At 40.5% G+C, this 20,940-nt stretch overlaps 1 protein-coding gene across 5 annotated transcripts in view; it reads right to left on the bottom strand.

Annotated features, from left to right (window-relative positions):
* AIG1 (androgen induced 1) overlaps positions 1-20,940 on the bottom strand; it is a gene marked incomplete at both ends in the record, with an annotated part of 250,850 nt that overhangs the window by 169,819 nt on the left and 60,091 nt on the right. For 4 of the 5 annotated variants that reach the window (XM_080700303.1, XM_080700304.1, XM_080700305.1 and 1 more), the window contains one exon: positions 20,578-20,733. The exons of the other annotated variant lie outside the window; for it this stretch is intronic. In XM_080700303.1, the coding sequence (XP_080556429.1) occupies positions 20,578-20,733 (156 nt within the window). The remainder of the gene's footprint in view (positions 1-20,577; positions 20,734-20,940) is intronic. 5 annotated transcript variants of the gene reach the window in all.

Below are 20,940 nucleotides of genomic sequence, written 5' to 3'. Positions count from 1 at the left end.
TGTAGAATTTTTCAGACAAAAGTTTCCAATGGCTCCTCTCTGCTTGTTGGATAAAATCAAAACTCCCTTTGTAATGTGGCCCCCGATTTTCTCTTTCCTGCTCCTTCTGGGTGCCCTATTTAGCAGTCTATGTGTAACTACTGAAACTTATCACATATTGAAAGTATTCATTTCTTTGTGTATATTATAACTGCAGTCTGCAGTGCTTTAAAAATTCTTTTCAAAATGTAAGTTCAGCTGGGTGCTCCTTGCACATAGTGACTGCTAGATACATTTGAATAGGCTCATAATTGAATGAGTGAATAAATTCAGAAAGCTTACATTTAGTAGGAATGCTAAGAATGCTTGGTGAGTAAATGTGGTTAATTGTTTTAGAAAAAATAAAAGGAGCTGGTCTGGTGCTGCAAATTTATAATCCCAGTGCTTGGGAAGCTGAGACAGGAGGATCACAGGTTTAAGCTTCAGCAACTCAATGAGATTCTCAGCAACTTCTCAGCAAGACCTTGTTTCAAAACAAGAAAAAAAGAATTGGGGTTTTGGCTTGGAGGTAGAATTCCCCTAGATTCAATTCCAAGTACCACACACCAATAAATAAATAAATAAATAAATAAATAAATAAGAGAAAAAACTAAAACAAAAGGGAAAGTAAAATTGAGAAATTGTCAAACTGGTCCTCTGGGTCAAATGTGTCATGCCAGGTCACAGGACATCAACATGGAGCACTGGACAAATCCAAAGTATCCAGTCTTGTTTTTTTGCTAAAAATAAGCAGGCTAGCAGAATCTCAAGCCTCTTGGCAATTATTACCAGGTGCATCTTTCCTAGAGAACTCATATCCACAGGAGAGAAAAGCAACACTGACGTAGAACATTTGTTGACCCTAATATCTGGGTTTACATTGCACCGTAGATCCACAATCCCCTCTTTACTCAAATGCAAGTCTTCTTCAGAATGCCAGCTTGGATGATGGGTCTTGTGATGGTCAGACAACACCATACAAGGCTTGATTCCCAGTGTAACAGTGTGGAGAGGGGTTGGAGCCCGTGATTAATGCTTTTCTGTTGGGAGTGAGTTCTCTCTCTCTCACACAGGGGTTGGTTGCCATGAAAGTGGGTTGTTCTAAAGCAAGTTGGTGCCTCCCTCAGTCTCTCACAAATGTCCTTTCCCATGTTCCCAATTTCCCCCTCCACTCACCCAATTTGAGGTGAACTGCCACGAGGCCCTCACCAGAAGCCAAGCAAATGTCATGGTGCCATGTTCTTGGACTTCCAGAACTGTGAGCTCAATAACTCTCTTTTCTTCATAAAGATCCCAGACTCAGATATTTTGTTCTGTCGATGCAAAACAGTCTATAACAGCTTCCTATGATAAGCTGGCTCTCTGGATTTGTGGATGGAGTCCTCAGTGGTGGTCTTCATGTCATCCCTGTGCCCATGAGCTGAAACCTGACCAAGCATGCTAATATTTCACTAGCTCCAGCTCTTTGCAGTTTCAGGCATCTCTGTCTGGTTGGTTCACCATTGATAGAAACATGGAAATAATGGCTTTATGCTTTCTTTTTCACCCACAGGAATCAAACTGCCAGGGGATAGCTTCTTCTAGTTTGGTAGTCTTCTTTGGTGAAGAGTGACATTGGAAGGTTTATTGCTGTTATGGTTTAGATTTAGAATGTCTCCCTAGATGTCACAGAGAAAAGGAAGCCATGTTGGATACCAGGGTTAGTTGCTGAGGATGGGTTCCCTAGAGGTGTTGCTTTAGGGATTATATATGGCGGTGATGGTGGTGGTGGTGGTAGTGGTGGTGGTAGTGGTAGTGGTGGTGGTAGTGGTGGTGGTGGTGGTGGTGGTGGTGGTGGTGGTGGTGGTTATTCTTCTTTTTATTCTTCTTCTTCCTCTTTCTGTCTTTCTCTCTCTCGCTTGCTCGCTCTCTCACTCTTGCTCTTTTTCTATCCTCTATGATGTGAGAACAGATCCCTTGTGCATACTCTCTTTTTCTCTCTGCTTTCCTCCACCATGCCCTGATCTCCAAAGATGTAACCGGGCTTAATGTGGACTGAATCCCTGAAATCTCCAGAACTGTAAGCAAATAAAGCTGTCTAATCTAAGTCATGCTCATCAGGTACTTTTGGTTATATCAGTGAGAATGTTGAGTGAAACAATTTCACTGCCTAGAAAGCATTGTGGAAATGGTCCTGGTTAGTTAGGTGGTGTGTGTTGTGAAAGGATAGACTGTGGAGAAGATGAAGCCCTGAGGGAGGAAACTTATATTCCACTTTATGGTCCTCTATTAAGGTACAGAAATAGGGGGGAAGAAATAAGAAGGAACTGCTGATATAAAACACGAGTCAGGAGTAGTTGAGTCAGATGGAAAACTATAAGGATTACAAACAACTGTACAGATAGAATGAAAAGGACAATTAGATACTCCAGAAAGTCATGGTAGTGTAGCTGGGGTCAATAAGTACAAAGGAAACAGTTAATTTTCAGAAGTCCATGATGGTTTAGGTCAACCCTGTTATTTGGGATACCACCATCTTCTGAAAAGGAACTTAAAAGTGATGACTTCCATCACTGACACACAGATACAAGGAAGTACAGTTTGAGGCAGGGGTGAACCTACTCTTGACGTTAGGCCATGGCTAGGAGTAGAGGACTCCCCATCTAGCTGTGTAATGGAATCAATGCCTTAGTTACTTTTCCCAATTCATAAAACCTTAATAAAATATTAAATAAGAAACTATGCACTACTTTCTTATTTATCCTTTCAGTACATCTTTTGGTAAATACAAGCAAAAGTACATACACAAGCAAGCAAGCACGCACATGCGCGAGCGTACACACACAACATACTCTCCTCAGTTATTACAATATTTCACTATATGACCTTACTTTTTTGTTTCACAACATAGCTAGGAAACATAAGTCATCTTTTAAAATAAACCACTAGTATGACCAAAAGTGATGAAATTGCAGAAGTAAAAAAAAGAAAGAGTGAGAGTGAGAATCCTGGATTTCAGCAAGCCCTGAAGCCAGCTTCCCCCTTCAAACCCCAGGCTCATCTCATGATGCTGTCTAGGATCCCTGAGGTAGAAGATAAAGACAGTTAAAGATAAAGACAGTCTTAGGCAGAGAGCTCCTCCATATACAGCCAGAGCCCCAAAGGTGTTACCTTAAGTATAAAAGTGAATGAGAAATGAACTTCTGCACAGAAAAGAAAACATCTGCTGAACCCTTAGGTCTGTATATAGAGAAAAGAGCCACCTAAAAATTACTATGAAAATTCATAACCACAATATTGACATCACGAATTGGTGGATTACTGTGTGCTCTCAAGATGCATTGATCTAAAATGTGCATTCTAAATACAAACTGAGAATGTAAAAACTGACCACCCTCTGGGTTATAACACGACAAAATTTTTCAAAATTTTGGTATCTCATTGATTATAGTTTCTGTTCAAAATGTAATTAAGTTTGAAATCAATAATAAAATAAAAATTTTGTAGATTTGGAAATCTAAAAAATGCTTGCTTTTAAAACTTATGGGTTGAACATAAAATCATAATGGACTCTAGAAAATATTTAGAAACAAACAATAATGGAAGATACAAGCTTGGTGGGATGTAGTTAATGTTTTAATTGAGAAAATTAAAAAGCTCTTGTGTTTACATAGAAATCAAGAAAGAACAAAAATTAATAAGTTAACATCTTTAGAAAAAACAGCCAGTAATTAATGAAATTTAAATAAACATGAGACAGGATTAATAAAAAATAAATGACCAGAGATTTGGAGTTTTGAAGATACTGCAAATACTGAGTATCTTCTGGCAAGAATGATAAAGAAAAAAAAGGAAACACAAATAAACAATGTCAGAAAATAAAAATAAAATTACCAAATATTATGAGAACAGAATCACCAAATATATGTAGCAGTGTACTTTTGTGTCCCTGTGGCAAAAAACAAAAGGAAGAGAAATTTCAGAGGTGAGTTAGATTTCATTGTGCTTACTTCTCACACTCAAAAACCAAGAGTTTGACAGTAACTTGCTGAAGAATGGTTTCAGAGATTCGGTCCATTGTTGGCCAGCTCTAAGGAAAACACATCATGATGGCAGGGCATGGTGGAAGAAAGCTACTCAGCTTAGGGCAGCTCAGAGGAGGAGAAAGGAACCAAGGCTTGATACAGCTCCCCGGGCCACACCCTCAGTGACCTTCCTCCTCTAGCCACACCCCAACTGCCTTCAGTTACCACCCAGTAAATCCATTCACATTACTAATCCATCAGTGGATCTACCCACTGGTGAACGTAGAGCCCTGAATAAACTGCTTCATCTCTGAATGTTTCTGTATAGCTAAATGAGCTTGTCTAGGGGAAATTTTGTATTAAACTATCACAGTTGATGAACAAGTTTCCCATAAATTTGGAAATTTGGTGAAATAATCTTTTTATTCAAGTCAGATATTGTAGCACATGTTTATAATACCTATACTTGGGAGGCTGAGACAGTAGGATTGCAGGTTCATGGCCAGCCTCAGCAACTCAGTGAGATCTTGTTTCAAAATAAAAAATAAAATAGGTCTGGTAGTTTAGCTCAGAGTTAGAAAGACCCCCTAAATTCAATCTCTAGTACCTACCACACACACACACACACACACAATACAAAACACAAATAATAATAATAATTAATAATAATAATAATAATAATAATAAATTACTATTAAGATTGACTCATGAAGAATACAAAATACAAGGTACCTTACAATTATGAGATCAAATCGGAAGTGGAAAATTTTCCCACAAAAAGTATGCTAGAAACACTAGTGGTTTTAATCAAACATGCAAAGAAAACGTTTATCCAACCTTTCCAGATAAAAAGAAGGGATAAAAAGAAGGATAAAAAGAAGGGACTGTGCCTCATGTTTAAGAGGCAGGTATAACAATGTTCTTTTCTGAATGACAGAATAGAATATTTATAATAAAGGAAACTATCGGTCATGTACATATGCAAAAATCCTAAGCAATGGGGAAAACACTGAGCCAATATATGCTGTCATCTGACACAATATTCTCTGTGATGTGAGGCCATGTTTTTAGGCAAATGGAAGTAAAGTGGTGTGTGTGTGTGTGTGTGTGTGTGTGTGTGTGTGTGTGTGTGTGTTACTAGGAACTGAACCCAGGAGCATTTTGACTCTGAGCTATATCCCCAAGCCCTATTTTATTTTTATTCTGAAAGAGGGTTTCACTAAGTTCCTGAGGGTCTCCCTAAATTGAGGCTGGCCTAAACCTCAATCCTCCTATCTCAGCTTCCCAGGTACCGGGATCACAGGCTTGCACCACTAGGCCCTGCCTGAGACTTTCTGATTGCGTATCATGTGCCACTAACTGTTCTAGATATTCTCTTTCATTTTCCTTCACAATAGCCTTTATGAGTTTGATTTTATTGAGCTTGCTCCTCACATGCGAAAACCAAGGCCTTGACAGCTATTAGGTTTGCATTACAAAGTCCTGGACCCAGAACTCACATCTGTCTGTCTCCAAAGCTCATGCTTTTTTGACTGCATCTGGCTATCTTATGCCTCACACGAGTGAGACCACCCTATAAAGTGGTCAGTTTAGCATTATGGATCTAATAACTAACTCCCCTTTTGTGAGTTCCAAGTTAGAACCATTTTAAATTGAATCCCACATCAAAATAAATAAGGCAAGGCTTCTTTCACTCTGTCAAGTGACAATAAATAAAATAATTGAATAGATATCCATAAACTCACACAAGGATATTTTTATTAGGCTAGAGAACCACTGCCAATCTATTAGCATTGATATAAATTTATTTTTTTAAACTATGTGAACCTTTTGTTCATTATAAAATCACTGAATAATCAGACTCCTGCTGTCTTTCTATTGCTCTCGTTCTAAGATAAAAGGGAACTATAGTCTAGTTATATATACAATTACATTAATACAAATATCCAAAGGATAGCTCTAAATACATAATAGAAACATCCAGCTAACCACAACTTGAATTTAAAGTTACCATCTGAGAATAAAATTAAGAAAATCCAATTGAATGTAATTTAATAAGTTAATTAATTAGATTATCCTTTTGTGGCAGCATCCTACGTTCGCTGACTCTGTGACAGTGAGTGCCCACACTCAGTGACTTGGGTTAGTATCAGAATGACAAAATTCGACTGACCAGAACACTATTGTGGTGAAAGATGAAGCCTACTCCAATGAATGGCAGTCTCCCCAAGAAAGATATGTTAACAGAAGAAAAGTGACTGTTCCTCTAGACAGGGTCCTCTGGACACTCAAGAAAACACTCCAGTCTACCTAGCAAGTCAATCCCTGCAATACCAAAGGATACACTGCACTCTAGCAAATGTGATTACCTGTCACTAGTATTGTCTAATTACTACTCATCATCTTTATTTCAAGTTCACCCAGAAATCTTCTGTTGCCCTTTGGGTTTTCTCCAAGTTATTTTGCCTGTAGACAGAGCCTGAAGAGATGCTAGTGTATGTTTTTCCTCTCATCATGAATTACTTGTTCTTTGGGCTTAAATGTAATCTATAATCATTTTGTTGGCAAAAATTGATTGACTGACAGAGGGATTATCTTAACAACCACTGACAAAACCAAGAGCCTAGATTTTGGTACTTGACTATAGAATATTTGAGTGCTGTCTCAAAATACCAGAACTCCCCCAACCCCCCCAAACCTCCACACACTGCGCTTGAATTGTTATGAGGATAAGAGAGAAGGAAGGCTATGGTTTTCTGTGCTTTTGTTTACTTTAGATTTTATGCATAAACAAACTAGGAAAACATGATATCTACAACACTGAACAATGGCAGGTTGTGTACACAGCAATAGGAAAAGGTCTTCTGGAAAATATCAGTATATTTCTCTCCTGGTATCACATGAATAACACATCACTGTTCCTTCCTTTCTCCTCTCTGAATAATCTGACCTTAACCTAGAATATACATATTCCTAAATGGGGGCACATCTGAAAATACGATTGTTACTTACTTTCCAAACATAAGTAGTTGCAGGAGGGTTTTTCTAATATCATTTTCTGGGGTTTTCTCATTATAAAAGTAGTAAGTTAGCCGGGAGTGGTGGTGCATGCTTGTAATCCCCGTGCTTGGGAGGATTGTGCAGGTTGGGAGCCAGCCGCGCTGGCTTAAGAGACCGTGTTTCCAAATTTAAAAAATATAAAAATAGGTCTGGGAGTGTAGCCCAGAGGTAGAAGGGTTTCCAGGAACCCCAGTACCACAAAAAAAAAAAGTAGTAAGTTCTTCCTGTGTATGGATTTTTGTTTTCTAAGATGGCCTAAGCTATATAGGTAAAGTGGAAGGAGTCAGCTAGCAATGGTCTTCTCCTGCACCCTGGCTCAAAGATGCAGCTGTGCAACCCGAGTGTCAGCAATCTGTCTGCCTGGCAGCACTTTGGGATCTTTCTCAGGGCTTGGCATTTGGTGCACCCAATTTCCCTGTCATCTGCTTAGCCCCCTTCTAGAACCGCTGACCACGTATAGATTTTTATTTTATTTTTGTGGCAGAAGAACACATCTTGGCAGTTAAGAGACAGGAGTCATACTCAACTAATTAGATTTGTTTTGATGCTGATCTATAAAAAGGAGCCAGGGAAACAAAAGAAAATCAACTTCTGTTGGTGATGATCCCCCTCTCCTGGAGGTGAGACTCTTGAAGCACCAATGGCGCTCATCACTCACTCCTGAATGGGTCCAACATGGCAGGCAGTTACTCTAAACAGGAGAGATGCCGAGCAAGAACAGACTGCTACGGCCAAGATGGCAGCAGCGTCCCCTCCTCAAAGGCCCCAGTTTCCTCCAGGGAATGACAGCCTATGGGGACAGGTAGCTTTCTATTGCCCACTGCCTCCTGTTTATGTAAGAACCCTTTGAGAATCAATGAAATCTCGTGATAAAAGTTAACACAGTGACTGGCATTTTGCACTCCAGGTTCACTGAATTTGCTGGAAGTTCTAGCATAGGATTCTGCCCATCTTCCTGGCTTCTCTCCCTTTTCAGACAGACAAGGGTAAGAACATTCCTGTGCGTTGCTTACATCATCATGTAGAGCAGGCAATATTATTTACAGGAGGCCCTTGCTGAACAATTCTCAGCCCCAGGATACCAGAGTATTTTGTTGGTTAACTGATTTGACTTATATCATCTCAAGTCCTTGTTGAAAATAGTTTGACATATAAATTGCAAATTTAAAAAGAAGCCAGGTTTGGTGGCATATGCTTCTAATCCCAGTACTTGGGAGGTGGAGACAAGAGGATCATAGGTTTGAAGTCCCAAACTCAGTAATTTAGCAAGACTCTCAGGAACTCAGCAAGACCCTATATCAAAATAAAAAAATAAAATAGGGCTGGGTGTGTAGCTTGGAGGTAGAGTGCCCCTGGGTTCCATCTCCAGCACCACAATAAAATTAAATAAAAAAGGAAAGCAGGTTTAACTCAAAACTCACACTTAATAGAGCAGAACAAAAAGACATTCAGGAATTCTTAATAAATATTTTACTAAGCCAGGTGTGGTGGCGCATGCTTGTAATCCCAACATTTGGGAAGCTGAGACAGGAGGATCGCGGATTCTCAGCTAGCCTCAACTACTTAGTGAGGACCTCTGCAACTTAGTGAAACTATGATTCGAATAAAAAATAGGGCTGGGGGTGTAGCTCAGAGGTAGAATGCTCCTGGGTTCAATCCCCAGTACCACACACAAAAAAAGTAAAATATTTTAAACTAGGCAAAATTTATTCGTTAGCATACTGCTGTCCACGTAGAATGTACTGAATTCATTTCTTGCCAAAGAATATTTTTAAATTGTATAGCTGCAACTTACGCCTTCTTTGAAGCCCAGAAATGAATTACAAGTTATATTGTATACATCTTGCAAATATTTTTTAAATAGAGCTAACCCTACTGATAAAACCTTATTCCCACTTATTAAAAACAAGCACAGTAGCGGGGTGTGGTGACGCATGCCTATCATGCTAGTAATTGGAAGGCTGCAATAGGAGTATCGCAGATTCGAGGCCAGTCTTAGCAACTTTAGCAAGATCCTGATCCTGCTTCAAAATAATTAAGTAAGTAAATAAATGAATAAACAGACAAACAAATAAATGGCTGGGGGTCTATCTTAGAAATAGAACACTGCTGGGTTCAATCTCTAGTACTAAAAATCAAACAAACAATAACAAAAAATAATATTCAGTAGCTTAAGTCTGTATACAATTGTTGAAATGAGAAAACCAAGTGAGAGTGGTTTTCTTTTCTTGTCAAAACTAGTACTTTGCAAACTGGCCTGTAAAACTATAAAACCATGGACTCTATGGTATAAAGCAGTTTAACAGGGAAATAACAAAAAACACACAGACAGTCTTTGGCTAAACAACCTCAAGAAAACAGATGAAGCCGTGATTTTTTTTTTTCTTTCTTTCTTTTTTTTTTATTTTGTGTCAGATTCAGATGCAACTTTCTTTCTTGTTCTGGTACATTCTCCACCACTAATTGGTCATTTTGGTTAGCTCAGGCTTGATGTGTGTAGCTGAAAATGTCTATGATGGGCAAACATGGGCTTGGTTTTGTGGGGAAACTTAGAGAAAGCACTTCACTAGCTGGAACATCTGGGTTCAAATCCTGGCTGACTTACTAGTGTGTGACTTCAGACAGGCAAGCTGTGAAACTGGAAATGGTCCTACCTATAAAATAAGGTGAGGATCATGGAAACTCCTACCCAATGGGAGTCTGAGGGTTAAGTCAATCATTCCAGGAAAACCTCAGCAGAGCACCTGGTCCACAGCAAGAACATATTAGAGGTCCACTCTCGCTCCTCATTCTCTTTAGGCTCTTGAGCTATTTATGGGTTCGCCACTGCGGGAAGGGAAGCAGAAAGAAGTCTCAGGAGGGACAAGTGTAATTGCTTATTCGCAAGATGGAAACCAAAACCAGAGTCAGGAGCCAAGGCCCGGGTATGTGGTATCTTCTTTAGACTCTGAGGTGATGGGGTGGGGAGGACGTTGCAGTTAGCCTTTCTGAACATTCAGACTAGGGTGTACCTCGTGGGGCTGCTTTCCTCTGTCACCTGGACTTGTTTTCTATGGTGCCAGAGGTCCCCTGGGCACTTGCTGCTCACATTTCCCTCTGGCTCAGGGCACCCTGTGGCTTCTTTAGTCATCTGTACTTACAGGCATGGAGCAAGTCTTCTTACGTTGTAGTTGATTTCTAAGGCAAACGGGAGAGGGGCGCCTCCTTAGGACCAAGCAGGGAGGTAATAAATCCTCTCCAGCCACGCTGCTAAACTCAGGCACACCACTAATTTATGTTCTGGATGCTTTCTTAGTTTGCATCCCTTTCCCATCTCCTCCTGGTGCAAAACCCAGAAAAGCATAAAAGTGGATTAGAATTAAAGGGCTCCCCCTGGGTCCTCCGTGATGGGTCTCTTCCTTACCCTCATGTCAATTCAAACTTCCCAAGCGCAGCCCAAACTCCTAGTACATGTTTGTTCCTGCTGTGAATAAGTACAGATTGACCCTACATAATAGACGAGCATGTTCTAGAGAAAACCTGGAAAAAGTGGCTCTGCAGAGGAGTTTAGGGGACAGAGAGGTGGTCTAGGTAAGAAAGATACTCTCTCCTCCCCGAGTCCCAGCTTATCTGCCCACCTGAGATTCTGGCATAGTCATAACTACAGCTCAACACTTGAGCTGTAGTAATATAAAAAGTCAAGAGGGATGCAAGTTCTATTCAAGACTAGCTATTTGAGGTAAAATAGGCAAATCATTAACATGGTAATCACAGGGGCACATCAAAAGCTAATAAATCTCGTGTAGGTGGAAGGTCCACTAGCTCTTTCTTTCTTCAGGGAGAAAATGTTTTTATACCTGGCTGATGTAACACAGCATACTTTGAACCAGCTACCGCAGGTGATTGTTACCTCAAAACACCCACGGGGACTGTAGTAATTCCAGGAACACTCACTGAGCAGACTCTTGTTTTGTTTGTTGTTTTTATATAGAAAATGTTGAAGTGGAGGGATGGGGAGGAGAGAAAGAGAGAGAGATTTTCAAACAAGAGGCAATTGTCTTTGGTCCTCCAAACAAAAATGTATGTAGGATCCTGGGTATAAGTGGACAGGAATCATATTAATGAAAATTACTCCTACCTTATATTGATCTAAATGTCAAATATGTACTTTTCTTATGAATATAAATATGGAACGAATATATCTTCATTTTCTGAGATGTTTTGTGATCTTTTTTGCCCAGAGCGAGTGGGAACTCTGTGAAATGGCATGCAGGAGTTTGATGGATTTTCTAGAATTGCTAAAGAGGGGGATGTTACCGGAAGATTTTACTTATTGAACCCGGCCGTCTGTGTTTCTGAGTTAGTGGTCTAAAACAAAGACCACCTCTGAGAAATTTTGTAGGGAGTTTCAGAAATTAAACCACTTAGTCAATTGTGTAAGAAATCTGATTTTCTCTGAGAAAGACCTCTTTAAATGTCAGACTTAAGTAGTTTATGATGATACTGGTTAGAATGCACTGAAAATGGTATTGGGAGAGAATAAATGGAAAGAGAGGCCTTTATTGGCTACAACAGAAAATGTGCTTAATTAATCTCAGCAGCATTTTTCTTGTGAACATAAACAAAAAGTGAAGTACCTAAAATCCTACTAGCTTTTACTTACTTTACATTCTATTGTTATTTTCAACATTTGTTACTTATTTTTTAAAAACTCCTTTTTTTGTTTGGGCAGCAATACGCCGGTCCCCTAAGGATAAATCATAATTAGTTCAAGCTCTCTCAGTAATCTCACTTCCTTTTGCTTCTACCTGCCCCCCCCCCCCCCCCGCATGCAGCTGGCTCCAGCCACAGAATGGTTCTAACCCTGGAAACTAAGGAGTATTCTGCAATGACAGCTTCTGGAATGACGCATTTGCCCAGTAAAGAGACCAACACTGGGGAAGCTTTGAACATGGGTGTGAAGGAAGTGGTCATTAGCACCGTATCAACCCTCTTGAGATCTTAGAGAAAAAGAGGTGAAATTCTGAAGATAGATGAGTTGAAAACAGAAACTGCCTCGTTCTTAATAAAAATACCGAGCAATAACACCTTGAAAGTCCCTGTCTACGGGCCTGTTTTGTGATATATTAAATATCTTCATGGTTGGATAGATTATACTCAACCAATAGTGAATTATTTTTTGTGTGTGTGTGGGTCTGGGGATGGAACCCAAGGGCATTCAACCTCCGAGCTACACCCCCTGCCCTATTTTTTATTCTTTATTTTGAAACCGGGTCTCACTGAGTTGCAGAGGGCCTCACTAAGTCGCTGAGGCTGTCCACAAACTGTGATCCTCCAGTCTCAGCCTCCCAAATGCTGGGATTACAAGCGTGCGCCACCACGCCTGGCTGTGAATTAATATTTACATACTGCCCCGCTGCTTGGCATCAGCGGTAACTGGAACACCCAATCTAAGTTGTTCTGAGCCTCACTACTGGTAATGCGGAAATATCAGTTATTTTGCTAACTGATACTGATCAAACTGTTATTTATGAACCTTCCCTCTTAGGCAACTTAATTCATTCCCTTCTCTCTGTGCAGGGGAAAAGCTAACGATTGACTCAACCAGAAGCAAACTAGGTTTTTTTTTTTTGTTTTATTTTGTTTTGTTTTTGTGGTACTATGGATGGAACCCAGGAACAATCTACCTCTGAACTACACGCCCAGCCCAATTTTTTATTTTTTATTTGGAAACAGGGTCTCACTGAACTGAAAAGAGCCTCACTAAGTAGCTGAGGCTGTCCTTGAACCATGATCTTCCTGTCTCAGCCTCCCGAATGCTGGGATTACAAGCGTATGCCACCACGCCCGGCACAAACTAGGTTTTATTATAAAACATGGCTTTATGTTGTATTTTTAACTTCATTAGTGGAGATACAAAATAAAGGCATCAAAGTAACTTAAAACATTAACTATGGTCTAAAGAAAAAAGAAAAGTTTGACATTAAGTACATTTCATCAAATGTAAAAATTTGATAAAGAGAGGATTAAGAGATAGTAAGTGCAAACTGGGCGTGGTGGCGCACGCTTGTAATCCCAGCATTCAGGAGGCTGAGACCTGGAGGATCGCCGTTCATGGACAGCCTCAGCTGCTTAGTGAGGCCCTCTGCAACTCAGTGAGACCTGGTTGCAAAATAACGAATAAAAGATAGGGCAGGGGGTGTAGCTCAGAGGTCAAATGCCCCTGGGTTCCATCCCCAGACCCACACACAAAAAAAGATAGTAAGTGCATTCTTTTAAGTTAAAGCTTGCATTTGTAGTGAAACATAAGCAATATACTTTAAAAAACCTTTTTCCCCTAAATATCAAGGCATAATGAAAGGCATTTGCTTTTATTTACAATCTCAGAATCAAATCACCTTCCTTTATGTGTTACATTAACTATTACTAAAATTAATAATTAATATCAATTATTATGTTTGTTATTCATTTAAGGCAACCTCTTCCATTTAAAAGCAGTAATGAAGCCAGGCATAGTGGTGCAATTCCAGTACTCGGGAGGCTGAGCCAGGAGGACTGCAGGTTCGTGGACAGCTTCAGCTACTTAGTGAGGCCCTCTGCAACTTAGTGAAACCCTGTTTCAAAAAAAAAAAAAAAGAAAAGAAAAGAAATAGGGCTGGGGGTGTAGCTCAGAGGATGCCCCTGGGTTTAATCCCCAATACTGCAATATGTAAATGAATACATAAACAAATAAAAAAGCAGTAATGAAAACAATGTGTTATTAATTATAGGTATATGACAATCTAAATTTATATACATCTCATTTTTTTCTTCAAGTAGCTTACAGTTGGAATGTCAATAAATGAAGACTTCTGGGAATTATTTTTTCAATACAATATTCCTTTTTATTTATTTTAAATATACTTTTGCTGGTACATTGTAATCATATTAAGGTTCAAAGTGATACCGACATGCACTCAGGACTTACTATGTGTTCCCTCCAACTCCAAACATATTAGTGAAGTTACCAGTGATACCTTCAGACATGGACCTAGCATCATTTGAACTGCATCCTTTATCAGCTCTGTTTTTGCCCTCCTCACTTCCCTCCTTCTGTCCCTCCTACTACTCAACGGTTATCTCTCTTCAATTATCTAAAGTCCCTTCTGTTTCCCATTTTCTCTCTAGCTTCCACATATGACAGAAAACCTTCATTTGGCCCTTGGATTTCTGAGCCTGGCTGATGTCACTTAGCATAATTCTGTAGCTCAGTTCATTTTTCCTAAAAATTTCATAATTTTGTTTTTCTCTATAGCTGAGTAAAATTCCTTTGTGTTGATATACTTCATTTTTGTTATCCAATGATCTGTTAACAGACACTTAGGTTGGCTCTATAATTTGGCTATTTTGAATTATGCTGCTATAAATATATGTATATCACTATAGTAGTCTGACTTTCTTTTGGACAGATACCGATGAGTGGTATAGCTAAGTTTTACAGTGATTCTTTTCCTATTCTTTTGAGGAATCCTCATACTGATATCCACAGTGGCTGTAATAATTTGCAACCTCACCAAAAGCATATAAGGGTTCCTCACAACCTCATCAGCATTTATTATTATTTGTGTTCTTGCCATCCTAACTAGAGTTAGAGGTCATCTCAGTGTGGTTTTGATTTGAATTTTCCTGATTATTAATGATGCTGAACATCATTATTTCATATATTTATTGGCTATTTGCATTTCTTCTTTAGAGACGTGTCTTTTTGTTTAATTGTTCATTTTTCATACTTATTTTTAGTGTTAAGTCATTTGAGTTATTCATATATTCTAGATATTATCCTTTATCAGAGGAGTAACTGGCAAAGATTCTCTCCCATCCTGTAGGCCCTTTCTTCAGACTCTTGATGGTTTTCCTTGCTGCAAAGAAAATTTTAAATTTGATGCCATCCCATTTATTGAGTCTCAGTTTCATTTCCTGAACTTTGAGGGCTTATTGAGGAAGTTCTTAACAGTCCTTATATGTGGAAGAGTTCGTTCTATGCTGTTTTTTCTAATTAATCGCAAAGTTTCAGGGCTATTTTCTAAGTCTTTGAGTTGACTCTTTTTTGAGTTGACTCTTATGTAAGGCGAGAGAATGGAGTTTAGTTCCATTCTTCTATGTGAGGATATCCAGTTTTCCCAGCACCATTTGCTGAAAAGGCTGCATTTTCTTTAGCCTATAATTTTGGCTCCTTTCTCAATAACCAACTGGCTGTAAGTGTGAGGCTTTGTTTCTGCATCTTCTACTCTATTCCATGGGAATTACATTTTGAAAATACTTGGAGTCTTGAAATTCTTGGAGTCTGAATTGAGATTTTAAAATCCATTTTCTATATATTTCCTAAGGAATAAGTTACCATCCAGTCTCCATCAGGTTAAAAACAACTTTTAGAGGATTTTAGAGTAGGCTAGTACACATTAAGATCTTCACCAAGTCTTCAAAAGATGTGATTATGCACCAGAAATGGCTACTTAACAAACAGCTTTGAAATTAAGAGAAGAAGGACAAATTCCAGAGAAGTTCATGGAGGCCAGTGCTGGTTTGTAATGATATTCTGGACACCCATCCCAGGTTGGAACAAACCCAAATCTCCAGGGCCTCTTCAGACCCACTCAGAGAAGGCTGTCTGCAAATCACAACGGGGTGGGCGAGGCCAGCACCTGGGGAGCAGCAGCCAAGGCAGAGACCAAGAAAAAGAGGCACCAGTGCGGTGAGGTTTGAGAGTGTGCATTATCCAAGCTGCATCACAATAAGTAGGGTGCACAGACTGGAATTAATGGAAAATGTGCAATTGTTCTTTTTCATTAAAGGGGCTGCTTTGGATAGTCCTTGGAGACACATTCAGGGTTTCTGAGTGGGGCATTTTCATGCTCATCATAATCACTGGGGAGGCAGCACTTAAAGTATCAGCCTATTCTCTTAACTATAATGGTATCTTGCCAGCACAAAAGTCAACAAACTCCCAGGAGACAAAAGACATTCTCGGTTTGATTGCGCCTAATAAACTTCAGTGCCTCCAGACCACATAATGTCAGAGAATTATTTGTAATGCTTCTTTAAAAGGGTGACAGGGTTCAGAAATAAACTGCACATGGTAAGAAGAGCCCCCGTGGGTAAGTCCTGCGAAATGAGTTGGAAGGCTTTGGGAGTGGCGGTGGTTTCCGGCCATTAGCGTTATTAATCAAGGCCAGCTTTGCATTTATGGGAATCGACACAAATCAGGATGATACATGCTATGTTCGCTCCAACAACCCTGCCTGATTTCTTCAAGGTCACGCTGAAACCAAACTTAACTTCAATTATCTCTGATTGAAATGTTTTGTTATTTTTATATATCCTTGAGATGATGCGTTAGGTCCATGGGTCACCAACTCATATTTAGTGTTTCATGCTCCTCTTAAGCAATTACTGTCAACTCTCAATTAACCTCGTTACTGCAGGAAGCATTACAACTCCTAAATAACCTACCTCTGTATTCCTTGCTGCCTTGGTTACAGCTGAGATGTGTGGGGGGCGGCGGATGGAGAGAGAGGGAAAGAAAGAGAAAATGAATGAATGAATGAATGAATGTGAGCCTACAGAAAAGGTTGGGCTAAAAAGTCTCTTCCAGAAAATCTGTGCAGAGGTGATCAATGCAGCCACCCTCTTTTTACACCCCTTGTCTTTACGCCTGTACCAGGCAGTAAAAATAACTTCCCCTTTACAGTAACAAACTGACAAACAAAAAGTAAGAGGTTGGAAGAAGCCAACAGAAAGCATTGGGGAATGCTCTGAGTGGCCAGGCAGCCGCTCCGCGGTCAGTGCTAGAGAGCAGGGGAGGCCCCTGAAGACCTGGGAGTTAACACCCAGGCCTCACTTTCCACCTTGGGATGCTGGAGCTAGGCCCAGGGCTCTCCCGGCACAGGGAGGGTGCTTAGGTGTTTGCATCACCCAAACGGTGAAAGACATTTACTTGCAATGGTATCAGTGACTTGGCACACAGGTAAGTGCTCTTATACTACAGATTCCAACGGGTATTGCATGTATTGCACTGTGTATGTATCCGGTGCTGGGCATTGATGCCAACTCCCATCCTTATGCTGCTGTGACCTTCTAGGCTGGATGCCTCCCTTCAAGACCAAGAGCCACAGGAAGGGTGAAATGATTTCTCTTCAAGGAAGTTTTCATGGCTTCACTCCAAGAAAGGTTCACATGCTAATGAGGAAGACTCATCTGATAAGAATAAATCTACATAGCCTGGCACAGACCTGTAACCCCAGTTACTCAGGAGGCTGAGGCAAGAGAACCACAAGTTCAAGGCCAGCCGGGGCACCTTAGTCAGACTTTGTCTCAAAATAGGAATTTGAAAAGTTCTAAATCCTAGAGCTTGCCTGGGATGTGCAAAGCCCTGGTCTGATCCCCAGTAATACTACAAACAGTAGAAACATGGAAAACAGAAGATTTCTAGAGAATATTAACCAAGTCTTTCTTAACTGGGAAGGAGGAGGGAGCTGAAAAAAGAAAAGTAAAGAGAAATATAACAGAGGAACTTAAAGAGGTTCAGAAAAAATAACAGACTAGTGACTATAAAGGAGAAAAGGACACACAAGAATAGGGAAGATTATGAAAAATGGAAATAGTGACTATAAAATATCAGTGACCAAGAAAATAATGAGTTCAAGAACTAGAAAAGGAAATATACCAAGTGACGTGTACACGTATGAACTTTGAATCTCACTACGAGGTGTAATTAATGTTGCACCAATAAAAGCAATAAAAATGTTAATATTGTATAAATTGCTATAATACTAGATGTCAACCAGTAAGCCAAGCATGGGAAGGAGGGATGGGGAGGGAATGGGGTGGGGATCGTGGTAGGGGCTAACTGGGCGAGATGTGCATGTATGTCTACAAAAGTATTTTCTTTATACCACTATGATGTATGAATACATTGCACCAATAAAAAATAAATTTAAAAAAATAAAAAATAAAATAAAATAAAAGAAACCACATCTCTGGTTCACCACTGATTCTTAACTTTTTCTGTGAACCTCCAGATCACTGATGGCCTCGCATGTGCTGGGTGGCACAGGAGACCCTTAGGTGCCCCGCCGAGGCTGGGCTGCTGCCAAGCAACAGATTAGCAAGGAAAAGAAAGCGTGCACGCTCTGCCACTGCCATGTTGTGACTTCTGGTTACAAATGGGGAGGATGAAAAGTAGTTTTACTCTTTTTCCTTCTTCCCAAACATGGACAAGACAACAAAAAATAGTGAAATAAAGAGGAAAATGTTAGATATAATAAAAAGTAAACAAATAAAAAGGCTGACAGACTTATAAACCATTAAGCATAGGCACACACTGGGAGCTGACAGACTCCTCAAGTCTCAAGCACAAAAAGATACAGAAGGTTTCCCCAAAGGAATGTTGCAAACACAGAGCGTCCAAGGAGAGGGGCAAAATTTATAAGTCAGAATTTCCCCGTACAGACTCTGACACCACATAACAAAAGGAGAAGTAGAGCTGGAAGAAAACGCACCGATACTGTACCCCTACATACTTTTGTATTGCATTATTATTTGATTCTTCCTAGCCACAGAATGAAGACTTTCAGAATCAACGATACACCACTAGGAATTCAAGGAAGGGGTTTAAAAAGAGAAAGAACACACACACACACACACACACACACACACACACACAACCACATAAATACACACTGATTTGGACTTCCAGGTAATTCTCTTCTGCAGAAAGTGCAGGTCTTTATTCTTTATGCCAATGGAAATATTCTCCTAGGTGATTGCCTTGAAAGAAGATATTTGAATTTTATAAGGCAAGCCCAGAGGAGTAAATATTAAGTAATATGGAAAGCATCTAGCTCTCTGAATTAAGCTACAGGCCTGCGGGAAGGAAGAGGGTGACTGGGTTAGAATGCTCCCTGGCTCGTGTGCTGCCCTCAAGAAAACCCAACTGAGTACACTGAAAACATGCATCGGAGCCGAGCAGGCAGGGCCTTGCCAGCTGCAGACCTGGCCCACATGAAGAAGAGCCTCCGGACCACTCCCTGACTGCTCTGAAAGGAGCCTGCTTGGATGTGTTCGTGCTGTAGGCACATCAGTGGGCTTCTGTCTTCCCCAGACATAAGTCGGCAAGGGAACACATTCGTACTTGTCCTCACCAGGTGACATACATAAGAATTCTCTCCTTCTTCTCCTGGTGATGCAAAAGCTAAGGCCCATGAAGTCTTATGGGTCCTTTAAAAAAACATGGTTCTTTGAAGAAACCATGCAAAATTAACAGACCCGGAGAGAAAGTTGAGCCGTGGAGGGAATCTAACTGAAAACAAAGAAAATCACGGAAGCCAGAGAAATTTAGATTTCCTAAATGTTGCTTCAAACATTAAGCAGCATTTACTGGAGTGATTATCAGCTATTGGCACAGTGAGGAATGGACGGGGTGGGCCAGTGCCGACTCCTCCCTCAAGTTCAGAAACACGGCAGTTGTCGCCCCTGTGCCTCACATTTCAACTTTGGGCTGTTTAAGAAACTGTTATAGAGCCTGTGTGGTGGCTCACACCTGTGATCCCAGTACTTGGGAGGCTGAGACAGGAGGCTCACAGGTTTGCAGTCATCCTCTGCAACTTAGTGAGACCCTATTTGAAAACAAATATAAAAAGGGCTAGGGAGTAGCTCAGAGGCAGAACACCCCTGGGTTCAATCCCCAGTACCAGAAAAAAGAAAGAAAGAAAAGGAAAGAGAGGAGGGGAGAAAAGGTAATGAACTGAATGGCGTCCTCCATAAAATTCTTAAGTTGAGGCTTCTAATCCCCAGAACCCCAGAACGTCCTTTAAAGAGGCGATTGAGGTTAAATGAGATCATTGAGGTAGGAAAGGGTCCTGATGCAGTATGACTGATCTCCTTATTAAATGAGAAAAGTAATGAGGCATGGTGGCACATGCCTGTAATACCAGTATTGGGAGGCTGATAGAAGGATAGCAAGTGTGAGCCTCAGCAATTTAACAAGACTCTGCTTCAAAATAAACAATAAAGGAGGGCTGAGGGTGTAGTTCAGATGTCGAATGTCACAGAGGTCAACCCCCAGTACAAAAGGATATTAGGATACAGGCTGGCACACAGGGATGAGAAGGTAAGACCTGGGGAAGGCAGCCTCTGGAAGCCCAGGAGAGGGAGGCCTCAGGAGAAACCAACCTGCTGTGTGTCACCTTGATCTCAGATTCCAGGCTCCAAAATGTGGGAAAATAAGTTTCTGTTGGCTAAGGCACGCAGACTGCAGTACTGGCAGCCTAGTAAACTAATCTAAGTCTACATCTAAATCTAAATTGATTGGGGGTAAAGCTTAGTATGAGAGCTTATACGCAAGGCCTTAGGTTCAATCCCCAGCACCACTAACAAAAATGAAAGAAATCTCTAACGAGATCTATTTGTTTCCCTCTTACAGATCTGATATAAGGCTCAAGTTTCTTCTGAGGCTAAATGCATCCTATATCATACTCACAACCCCAACAGGAAAAGCCAGCACAGCTAACATCCAGTCCCGGAGAGAGATGAGCTTCTTGAGTTGCCGCTCTTGTTCTTGGTTCCCACTTCCTCTAGTCAGAAGACTAGAAAGATCAGTCAGCACGCAGATCCCAAAAAAGACAGCCTGGATAACCTGCAGGGAGACAACCACCGGGATCAGCCATTAGAGCGAAAGAGACCTATAGCGTGCAACAGAAGCAAGCTACACAATTGCAACAGGACACACGATGAGAAAAGAGCAGAGGCCCCTTTAAAGAGCTGTTCTCCAGATAGTAAATAAGATATTTACAACGTTTTATCGTAGGGGAGAAGACTCATCTTAAAACACTGCTTCTGTTTT

This window comes from Muscardinus avellanarius, assembly GCF_963383645.1.
Source record: "Muscardinus avellanarius genome assembly, chromosome: 8".
Lineage (NCBI taxonomy): Eukaryota > Metazoa > Chordata > Mammalia > Rodentia > Gliridae > Muscardinus > Muscardinus avellanarius.
This window is presented reverse-complemented; position numbering and strand designations above follow the sequence as displayed.